The sequence below is a fragment of the Rhynchophorus ferrugineus genome, unplaced genomic scaffold, assembly GCF_030347505.1.
Source record: "Rhynchophorus ferrugineus isolate W39M unplaced genomic scaffold, kcgeb_rfMv2 rfM2, whole genome shotgun sequence".
In the NCBI taxonomy this organism is placed as follows: Eukaryota; Metazoa; Arthropoda; class Insecta; order Coleoptera; family Curculionidae; genus Rhynchophorus; species Rhynchophorus ferrugineus.
The window spans coordinates 80417632-80430188 of record NW_027472581.1 but is presented as its reverse complement, the minus strand read 5'-3'; the positions used below and the strand labels follow the sequence as shown (position 1 = coordinate 80430188).

The 12557-nt window shown below is 31.8% G+C and overlaps 1 protein-coding gene across 11 annotated transcripts in view; it reads left to right on the top strand.

The window, feature by feature from the left end:
* Positions 1–12557, top strand: part of LOC143191404 (echinoderm microtubule-associated protein-like 2) — a 97146-nt gene that overhangs the window by 67911 nt on the left and 16678 nt on the right. For 4 of the 11 annotated variants that reach the window (XM_076396460.1, XM_076396457.1, XM_076396456.1 and 1 more), the window contains exons 3-4: positions 11846–11943; positions 11996–12213. In XM_076396460.1, coding sequence (XP_076252575.1) covers positions 11846–11943; positions 11996–12213 — 316 coding nt within the window. Of the gene's footprint in view, positions 1–587; positions 838–7511; positions 7728–10059; positions 10367–11845; positions 11944–11995; positions 12214–12557 lie in introns of those variants that run through there. The other 7 variants (XM_076396459.1, XM_076396455.1, XM_076396450.1 and 4 more) reach the window with 3 other exon arrangements.

Genomic DNA, 12557 nt, shown 5'->3' with positions numbered 1-12557 from the left:
ATATATATATATATATATATATAGTATATAAGTAAACACAATACAAGTTACTTAATGTCACATAGTTCTAGAGAATCGATTTATAGCCTGTGCCGACACGAAAACCAGATTGTTATAAAGTAACATACATTCTGTTTTCATAATCAACGAACCGCAATCGAATAAATTATTCGACACAAGTTCTCGTGTTGTTTCTCCATCCATTTTTTCGACCTCACAATCACACGGCTTTGCCCTTCGATGAAAAATCGATATTCCCCACAGCACCCGCGGAGAAAATCCGCATTAATCCATTGTTATTTGTCTATTTCGAAATCATCCCAAGTCGCCAGGCTTTCACCCGTAATCTAGCATCCACCGAACCCGGCGCTCGCACGGACGATTTACTCCATCGACAAAAAAAGACCCATTACGGCGATTAACGAACGAACAACTGTTAAATAAGAACAATAATAACAATAACGACAATCCATTCAGGAGAACGTCACAATTTAACGGTATAAAAAATTTCATTGTGCAAGCCTGCAAAGTTAATTGGCCATGACCCGTACCTTCAATGGCACACTATGACTAAGAGCGCTTTCCTTAGTGTGCGTTCGGCTGTCGTTTTTTCGGTCCGTGACAGTTCTTCGGCTGCATGCCGAAAATGCCGGTGTGATTTTTTTTTACGTACGGTACCCGAAAAAAAGAAGAAAATCGGTGGCAGATTTGATGTAATTATGGCGGTTTCGATCGTAGAATCGCCTTTAAAAAACGTTTCGACTGTGATACCATGCGGTGATGTTCTTCATTTTCAGTTGTCACGCGTTTCAATTCGCCCTGCTTGGAAATAAATCGGTAAAAGACACGAGCTTTCTTTATAGTGCCGCTTATCATTGATTTGATGTCTTTAGTGTTAGTGTCACTATTTATAGGATTTGTTTTTCAACTAACAGGTCCAACGTATTAATTAGTTTTTGCTTTTGGCAAATAGAGTTATAACTCTCTCTCTGTCACTATTAAATTGGTTATTTATCACGAATGTTCGGAACATTATTTTTTGTTAGAAATATTGTCTGTCAATCGTTAATCACTACTTATTCTGATAGAAGATGATGCCTACTTTTCATTTTTTTGGAGATATTCATAATGTGGAGTGTTGCTTAGGTACAATATCTGATGAATACTACGGGTGGAGTAAAACTTCCGAATTAGATACTGAGAAGTTTTCTTTCAATCCTTAGGTCAATCCAACAGGTCAATTGAAAAGTCCCCGGCCTGACACATAGATGGCGCTACTAGAATTAAATCCATATGTTTTTTAGTCAGCCCTACCCCTCTAAAGATGCGTGCATAAATTTGACAGCTGTCGCATCATTAGTTTGTGAATTATAGCATTTTGAGTGAAGCGACTTTTGTTATTGTGAAAAAAATGGATAAAAAGGAATTTCGCATGTTGATAAAATATTGCTTTTTGAAGGGAAAAAATACAGTTGAAGCATAAACTTGGCTTGATGCCGAGTTTCCGGACACTGCCCCGGAAAAATCAACCATCACGGATAGTTTAACTAAGTTTAGACGTGGTGAAATGATCACCGAAGGTGAAGGTAGTGGACGCCCAAAAGAGGTTGTTACCGACGAAATCATTAAAAAATCCACAAAATTATTTTGAATGACCGTAAATTGAAATTGAATGAAATATCGGAAACTCTAAAGATATTAACTGAACGTGTACATCATATCATTCACGAATATTTGGGTATGAGAAAGCTCTGTGCAAAGTGGGTGCCGCGCGAGCTCACTTTTGACCAAAAACAACGACGAGTTGATGAGCAGTGTTTGAAGATGATCAAGCGTAATAAACCCAAGTTTTTGCGTCGATATGTGACAATGGATGAAACATGGCTTCATCATTTCATTCCGAAGTCCAACATGAGGTGTCATCCGAGTGGACTGCATACGATAGACCCACTCCAAAGCGCGACAAAACGCAACATGATGCGCGTGGAATAATTTTCATTGACTACCTTGAAAAAGGTAGGACCACCAATAGCGACTATTACATAGCGTTATTGGACCGTTTGAAGTACGAAATCTCCGAAAAATGGCCGCATTTGAAGAAAAAGAAAGTGCTGGCCTCCAGCGACTATTTCCTGTTCTCAGATCTCAAAAGAATGCTCGCTAGGAGGAAATTTTCGTCGAATGAAGAAGTGATCGGCGAAACTGGAGCATTTTGAAGCAAATGACAAATCGTACTCGATGGTATCGAAAAGTCGTAGGGTCACTATAATCAGTGTATCATCCTTGAAGGGAATTATATTGAATAAAAAAAACTAATTTTGCCAAAAAAATGTGTTTTACTCTGGTAGGCCAGGAACTTTTCAATTGACCTGTTAATTATATTTTGAATCTAATAATGAAAATGCAGTAATTTATTTAAGTTTCTTTATTATTTTTCCAACTATTCTCCACGGTGATCAATACAATTTTGTATGCTCTTGAACCAATCATTGTAACACTTTTCCACTTTGATTGAGGTACCTCTAAAACGTGGTTTTTGGGAAAAATAAAAAATACATTTGGTGCTAAATCAGTGCTGTACAGAATATGACTCATTAATTTGACTTGACTTGTCCACTCAAATAGGTGTTTGATTCATCAAATAAGCTTTCATTGTCATGATGAAGAGCGATTCTTCATTACCGCGTCTTTTTTCGTATTTCACGAAACACTTTGGCTAAACAAATGATTGGGTCCCATTCAGAGTTCACTATTCTCCATTGCTCTAACCACATTTTATGATGTCTCTGTCTCTGAGCTAACTACCTCCATGATTAAATACATTCAGATTGGGGATAACAACACTTAAAATTGGTAACGCCCGCAATATAAATATAGTCTATTCAAAGTTTTTTTAGTAATGCGTCATGGATATTTGTGACGTCGAAACATTGCAATGTTGTCGTATCAACTCTGAGTTTGACATACATACAACACAATAATCTAATTTAAATAATTGAAAATTTTTTTTATCAAATATAATTTGTTAACATTATAGTATATCTAAAAACTATAGTTAATTATACAGCCATAATAATATATAGGTAAGAGTTAAAACCTCTTATTTCAAGAATTTTGCATACGTCTGATAGCTGGTAGCCTTCCGGTTGTCAGATGTACGCTAAATTATTCAAAATATTAGTTGCAATTACTACAGGTTATAAACCGACAAACATTATTTTAGCCCATAGATTATTTTGATAAATTTTAAGTTGTTCCGTAATCTATCATATCACTTTGTTAGAAAATGGCGAAAACAATAAATATTCAAGGTCACAAATTGATTGCGGCTTTAATAGGTTATTTCGAAAAGGAGGGAAGGAAAAGGTCAAAATAAATCATTTTTTCATTACAGATCAAAATTCAACGTAAGAATAAACCCCTTTTTTGTCCTTAAAATTAAATTATACAGGCCATAAATTCTATTACATTTTCCTCTATTCCTTTTACACTACATTTTACATCTACTCCACTTGTAAATATCCTAAATATTTTTCAGCATATCAAAACCAACAGCATTTCTTCAATATGGGTTTTAATAATCGATACTTTCTACGCCATTTTTATTTTGATTAAATTAAAAATAACTTTGCCTTGGAATATTGCTTCATTGCAATTTAAATGAAAATATTTAATATAATGTTACCGAAAAGATAATGGTGTGATTGTGAATAAAAGTGGGCTTTCCTAATAGATTACTTTAAAATCGCATATATCTTGTAATACTTATTCCATGACTCCATACGATAGCACGTTTAAAACACCACAGTATATACATCATTAGTGTCATTCGTTTGCTGGGTCAAGTTATTGCGCTTTTAAAATGGGGTCTCCGGAAGATGAAGGAAAGAAGGAAAATTCGAGCCCACGCTAATCAGAAATTGGGTTATGTTCAAGTAATCATCAGTTTGAGAATTAGTTTGCTTGTTTTCATTCTGGAAATTTCGATGTTGAAGATGAATTCAGCCTTGAGTTGATCAAAGATATTGTCTTTCATAACGATAGAGCTATACTACATATATGTTTAGTGACTTGGAAAATTGAACAGTGATTGGCTGGGAAATTTTGGTGTCTGCTTTACGTTTGCAATTCTTTAAAAGAGGCTTATGAAAATCGCTTTTGTTCAATTATTTTACCGATAAATCTCAGAAGTTCTACAGCAATACTATTATGGTTTTGCCACAAAAAAGCGACAAAAAGTAATCGATCAAAACAGCACGTATATCATTGATTCGTGTTTTAATGATATGAAAACATCACCTTGAAAGATATAAATAAAATCGAATACTTTTTCTCCAACGTATTATTAATCATAATTAATATTAAATAAATTATTCAAAATCTTGAAGTTCTTTATAATTACTTCACAAAAAATTATTTTTATTTTTCTCAGAAAGCTATAATGTATAATAATCAGAGAGTGAAATGGATAAAAAAACTGTTATTTTCGAGTGAAAAGTATCATTTTATGTGAAATTTACCTCATACCAGTTCTGATTAATCCATTCTATGAATTGAAACATATTGTATTGGTTAATTGTTATTAGGACATCGTGTAATGGGTTTAGGTTGTTATGTAACGACTACTAGGAAGTATTTTCACAAAATGAACATTATTTTTGTACGTTACAAATTTTACTAGCTCCATCATGTGGCGAAAGATATATCGCAATGTGCAAATCTGCGCCGAATCTGTTGTACTAGTACGACATTAGATACTATATTATTAAATTAAACAACGTATTTGTTTTATTCAGTGTAATGTGAAAATAAAATAGGATTTTTCAATAAGGGTGGGCATTAAAGAATATAAACAGAGTTGCTTCGACAAATATGTAAGTTAATTAAGCCCGGAAGCAGACTTAAAAGACCAATTATTAGAGTACCGTCTATTCAGAATGATCAAAACGAATGAGTTCGACGCAACGATGAAAAAGCTGAATTATTCGCAGACCTAAATTCGCATTATCTAACGTATTTCAACCAAATGATATAGAATCTACAATATATATATATATATATATTTTTTATTATTTAATTAATACATTGTTACTAGTCGTTTCCGTCTAATCTACAATTTGTCTTTATCCCAACTTAAATCTAGGTATATAACTAGGAGGACCCATCGGCCCTAACTCAGTCTCTGGTGAAATAAAGTTTATACATGTTACTGCTGAATTGTTTAATATATGCACCTCACTACACAACACTACACAAGATCAGATGGTTTGATTCTTTTGAATCTGTGTCCTGTTCTGGTGGTATCCGAAAGTTGCAATATTTCAATATTAGTATGAGAATGGAGTCTTTCCTCATGCCCCCCTGCAATTCTCTTGATTTCTCGACTGACTGTGGGTATCATCTATGTGAAAGTCACAAGATACATAAACCATTGATTTCACCAATGAAAGTTTCCACAGAAATTGACAACAACCTCAATCGTGATATTGATGATATTTCACCATCTTGACATATATATTCAATGCCTGTTTGAGACTGAGCCATGTTTCGAAATGTCGTAAGGGCTCGAATAATTATGCTTAAGAAGGATCTAAATTGGATCTTATATTGATCTATATCAAAATTATTTGCGAAACTGCTGTTAAAACGCATTAAACCATTTATAGAATTACCAGATTTCCGGTTTGGATTTAGACAATCGACCAAGTGCACAGAGTAACGGTGGTTGTTGAAAAGGCATTCGAAGAAAAGAAATATTGCCCTACAATATTCCTGGATGTCTCACAGGCTTTTGATCGGGTATAGCATTTGGGATTAATATACAAAATGAACAAATTGCTACCTCGGAATTACTGTCGACTGCAGGCATCATATCTATTCGAAAGAAAATTCAGAGTCCCGCATGAAGGGCATTCTCAACACCAATTTCGACTGGAGTTCCACAAAATAATGTCTTGGCACCATTTCTACATCTGCTCTATACTACTGACATCCCAACAACAACAAAAAAACAGAACTTTGAACATTTACTGACGATACAGTATAATGGCAAAAGTTGTATCTCTGTCTAAGGCTATAAAAGAAGTACACGTAGCGGTTAACAAGATCTACAAGTGGACTAGAGACTGGAAAATGTAGCTTAATAGCTCCAAATCAGTTAATTTTGTTAATTTTGCGTTGCGGCTAATTAACAAAAACTTTGACTCAAAGTCAAATTGTACTGTTTAGTCGGAAAATACTCTCAACTTGACCTAAAATAAAAGAGATTGGTTTATCAATCAATCATAAAGCATATTTGGATCTATGGGGTGCAAATATGGGGTTGCACTAAAACATCAAACCAACTTGTAATCCAACGCACCCAAAATAAAGCTCTACGATTAATTACTAATGATTATTGTCACGTAACCAACAAAGAGCTGCACCATGATCTTGGAATTAAATGGATACAGTAAGTGATCCAAGACTTAGCACTAAAACATGAAACAAGGTTGCTAAATCACTGCAACGTGAATGCAATACAGCTACTGGACAACACGCACGAAATCAGAAGACTGAAACCACAAGAAATTGTTTAGTGTATAAGTGTTTGGGGTAAATAGATATGGCTCGGTGAATGGAAGTAAAACGAAATGAAACAATGGTGTTTACATTATGTGACCGTTATTTATTGAAGTAATATAAAAATGTGGAAAATACAAAATAGATAAAACGGATGGCAGCGGTGTTACCTGGTGACGAGGCTTGACCAGTAGATGGTGGCACGTCTAAACCAAACGATGGTCGAGTACTGAATGAATGGAAATACCCTTCAATAACATCCCAGATAAACGTCTCGGGGTTGCCGGCTATTCGTTATCGGGTTCTAGTTGGCGTTGCTGGCACCACGCCCGTGTTCAATATCTTTGAGTATATTTCTGTGTATTTTGTAGACTGTTATTCCACTATGTAAAATTCGACATGCCTCAAGGTCACTACAAGTGTATGTTTAACTTTTGTTTAAGTAGATTAGTTTTATTGTAATTTGGGAAATAATATTTATGTATTAATCCCGTACGCGTATTGATTAATTATTATTATTAAGAGTGCACACTTTTACATATCTAATGTAAGATGTAATTAAAATTAAAAAATACGTCGAAACTTCTGAGGGATATGGGAAGGTTTGCCACACTCAGCTTGATTACTAAACATAGTGCTATCACTTGTTCCGATTGATGATATATCATAGCTTGGCTGCTACACTAATAAGTACATAGTTGAATTTTAATACATTGTACAATGTGGGGTAAAAGTCCCGCTTTCATATATCTGTGTAGGAAAACCTCTTTCGATGCGACACCCGAATCAAAAGGTATAAACTGGCGAATAAAATGGTTCATGTTGGGTTGGATGACATTTATTATTTGCTTGTTAAAATTAGTAACTTCTGTTTTTTGTATTACGGTCTTTTTTCTTTGAACAATTAAGCAAGTAAACCATATATGTAACTAACTACGAATTTTCTTTAGACATATTTATACAAGCTATGATATTAAAGGCAAAACTAAAAGACAACAAATCAGTGTAATGGTAGCATGACATAAAATATAACGCACGGTTCGTCCTTCATTAAAAATCTTACGTAATATAAATAAGTGATAACGTCGAAGAACCAACAAATATGGAAAACATTTCTTTGGACAATAGTCAAGACAGTACAGAAAATGACACGCACAAAATATGGCGTAAGTATGAAATATTTTAAAGATAACCGTAAAAAATTAGTTAATTCTTAACCGGCATGGCACGAAGTAAATGTGTCAATACTTACTTATTAATTGAAATAATAAATAAATTTTAAATAAAACATATTACTGCGATTCTTTATTTGGTTTTTTTTCATTCATTTTTTATTGATAACCCACAATTATTATACAAATTTAAGAGCTTTTACTGGGTGCCTACTAAGATTTATAGTTTTTATTAGCGTTGGGAACATCCGGCAGAAATGTCATAAAAAATATTAACCGTAAAGAGGTGATAAACTATATTAAATATTTATACTAAATATCCCTAATAAATAAATTTTCTGCTAAGAAAACTCTTCTTTTATATTCAACAATTTATTTTCTTGGCTATTAAAAAAATACAAGAAAATAATGATGGTCGCCATACTTTTTAGTTAAGATTTATTTTATCCGCAGATAAGGCAGATAAATCTTTTTTACAATCTATTTTTATTATTTTATAACTTTTCAGTAGAATGATGTATTCAGCTAAACTGCTGAGACGATACAAGAAGTTATCACAAAAGAGATATATTCCATTCTAATTTAAAAAAAATGCAAATACACTACTACAACTCTAAATTCAAGACACAAATACTGACGAAGAATGTATTTCATCTGAAGATATTTGGATAAAAAAAACTAGCTAGATTGAAAGAAATAATTACACACTTAATTTACAAATTAATCAGTATTTGGAAATGCCACTTATTGGGCGTTTAGAAAACCCATTAGATTTTTGATATGCTGATAAAATTATATTACTTGATTTACATCAGTTACATTTAAAATATTCTGCTCTACCCACAACATATATCCCCTCGGAATAAGTTTTTTCAGAATCTGGCCAAATTATTAACAATCAAAGAAATATTTATTTAGAAAAATATTTTCGTTCGATAATAAATAAAGCATTCCTTTTATTTACAAAAAATCTAGTAGCTATTGTGCGATCATTTTTAATTATGTCTTAGATTAGTTTTTTCTATGATTAGGTATATGTTTAATTTTTATTTAGTATTTATGGTTATTGTACACTTTAGTTTTTAGGTTTTGTTTAATTTCTATTATATTGTCTATGTTTATTATAGTACATTATTTAAAAATTGCAATTAACATATTAAAATACGATAAAACATTTGTGGGGTTATTATTCCGTTTCTTTTTACAGATCCACAGAACATTTAAATATGAAAGTAATTCTAATTTCTTTGAAATGAAATTATTTATTGCATGTTAATAGTATCCAGTATTTTTTTTTCTTTTTTTTTTTCTTTAAAGTTAGTACGTGAAGGAATAGATACATCTACGTCTTGCGTATACTACCGTTGGAAAATATAAGCACATTTAAAATTAACTTTTCTAAGCAGATAATTGCTTTCCGTCCTTTCTTCTCTCACAATTACAGGAAGGGATTCGTACATCTTCGTCTGACATTAGGAATGGAAAAAAAACAGCCAAACCGTAACATTTGACTGAAAATAGTAATTACTATTTGTTTACTATTCGTTTTTTGACCATCGACTGTTTTGCAACTATGGACTATCGACTATTTTCAGTCGATAGTTCCCACCGCTACTTAAAATTAAACAATAAAACCGTTTTTAAATTTTAATTTTAAATAAAACTTTTTTTAACTAGACTGTTATCTTTTTTTTTATATTTCTGAATTTTTCCTAAGAGTAGTAAAATCCAAAGTTCATTATGGTTTTACCTTAACACTCTAGAACAATATATAGAAAGAGCTCATACCAAATTTCAAGTAAAACCGTTCTGCAAAACTTGAGATGTCAACTCAACCGTTTCGAAATAAGTAGTTTGGAGAAAAACGCATTTAAAGTTCCTTTTCAGATGCGGCGTCAATAAAATAGCTATATCTCTTCCATAAAAGGACAAATCATCTTAAAGGCATCTTCTTAAAGAGCTTAAAAGCTTTGAAAATATGAAGCAAAAATCGATAATTAAAATTTCTAGACTAGAATTAGAATACCCCCACTAATAATAAAATAGAACTTGAGCTATCATGTCAACTGTCTCGACAAAATCTCGAATCTACGAAAATAATTTAAAATTTAAAAAATATTTTTAATGGCATATTAATGGAAAATATTAAGAAAAAGCTTTTTTTCGAATTTCTAGACTAGAATACCCTCTTAATAATTTAATCGATATCGCGAAGTCAATAAAATCAAATAAAATATTTGAGGTTATGTTCAAAATATTGTCCTATAGGTCAGGAACCTCTATCCACTGTTCTTCTTTCAAATTTCCCCACCGCTACAACGTAAACACTACTATTTTGTCCCACAACCAATATACACGAATAATAAGGTTAATTTTAAGTAGTTCGTGACCTTTCCTCCTATCGCATTATGATTAGCCGCGTGAATTTCGACATATTTGACGCTGCGGCGTCGACAACCATGTATTTATGCGTTAGTTCGGCGCTTTTCTCCCGATCTTTCGGATATTAATTACGAAAAAATGTGAGCATCCAGCCAATGCCGGTAAAATGTTCAAAAGATACAAACAAAAACCCGAAGCGAAAATAAATCTGTATAAAACGGCACTGCAGAATTCCCTAGATCAGAATTACAGTAAGTTCTATAATCTTTCAATGCTAAATTGGTCGTTTTGTCATATTAAGTATCAGTCACCGGAAAAAATTAAACATTCAAGATTTCATAAAAACATTGCGTTAAAATATTTTAATCATTTAATCATTTTAATTAATTTCTACCTATATCTGGAGAGGATTACATAAAAATGTAGATTGTAATTATAAATATGATATATAAAACAACATTTCCTAATAATTAAAACCTCCCCTAATAGTTATTAGGGAAGGTTTTATTTATTCTCCAAATTTTATTTCATCCCCTTCAAAGTAGCCCCGCTTAGAGTTATTTTTTGATTTCCGTTTCAATATTTTCAATCGATTCAATGATTTTCTCAAAGTGGCTTTTTAAATTTAATTATCTATCTTCTGGCCTCTTGAGATGACTACTTTCAAACAAGCAAAGCATAATAATCGACCGTAAATGATTGGTAATTTAAAAAAAATAGTGGTTGAACACCACTACTTTTTGTAAACATAATTTTTTACGTCTTATAATTTTTTGATCACTATAGCTAATGACAATAAAGAATTGTCATAAAATTGTCATCAAGATTTAGATGTAAATATATACATAATATTTCCTAAAAATATTTTTATACAACAAAATTAGATAGAACAAATTTTAGTAAATTATCGAAATGTGCTAGTGCACTATCATGAATTAACAAAACACTTTTTAGTTTCATCAAAATATATTTGCAAATTAATGATTTATCCATTAAGTAATTTCTGAAAAATTATAGAGTTACAGAATTATACTTCAAATAAAAAATAATTACTCTTCACACACCTGTGATGTTTTACCTGATTGACAATAATTTTATAATCAAAATGCCAATGTAGATAAACAATTGTGTAACAAGTACACTTCATTCTAAAAAATATCAAAGCATTATATTTTTCTTTTTTTTTTTGGTAACAAAAATTAAAACTTGGTTATTTCATTTTATTTTAAAACATTGATTTGACCACTCCACAATTAAATTATTACATACAATTTCTAGTTAGAATATATCATTTATTTCATTGCCTAATGCTTATTGGATTTAACCAAAACTATACAGTTATGTACAATATAAATATTTATATATTCTTTATATATATATATATATATATATATATATATATATATATATATATATATATATATATATATATATATGTGTCAATGTGTTAAATGAAATGTAGCATTGGAGAGTAGTACAGAAATCTACCCCACCACTGTGTTGTTCGTTGAATTATAGGTTATAAATATTCTGTCAAATTCAGTGTCCAAAAATGGAAAATTCGACATAAAATATTTATCCATGTTTAGAACTAGGAATCCCACAGAACCTATCATATTTATGCGCAAAAGTTATATACCGAAATTGTCTCGAAAGAGCGAACAATCGAACCAAGGTTCGATAGCAACTCTTTTACAAATTAACAATTGAACATAATTTTCTTGTTTCAGATGAAATGCTCGAGGCTGAAGGTAGGGCCGTTGCTGGAAGAGTAGCCGACCTGGAGAGGAAGGTACTTGAGCAAGGAGACGAATTAGTTTGCTTAAAGGTAACTATAATAATATTTTAAAGGTACTTGCCCTAAATCTGTGTTATTTTAGGCTACTTTAGCGGAGGCTTTACGTCGCCTCAATGCCCTAGAAAGTATAAGAAGTGGGTCATCTAATTCCAGCACCCCGACAACACCACTAAAAATCAATGGTAACGGGCCATTCAAGGACCTAAACAAACAAAGGCCGACCAGCTTTTCGACGTTAAGGCCAGAGAACACCAACAGCAGCCGAAGACACGGCACATATGCGCAGTTGCATAACTCAGGGTAAAAAATGTTAAAATTTATACAACCAATTTATACAAATGTTAGATGCCTGCAAAGTAATTCAAGTGTTGTACGTTTAAAATTATAAAATATCATAAAAATAATATTTATTCAATAAATTAATATTCATTGAAACTTTTTACCAACTTTTAAAAATAATCTTTATAGTAAAATTGCTGTTTCTCATAGAAATTAGTGTAATGTTTTAAAGTTATATAAAGATAGTAAAAGTAATAATTGCATAAAGAAATATTTGGACTATAAAGTTCAAGTTGAATTCACTCAGTAATTATTTTCAAATGAAGTATCTTTTGAGTTCCTAACAAAGATCAATTCATTGTCCA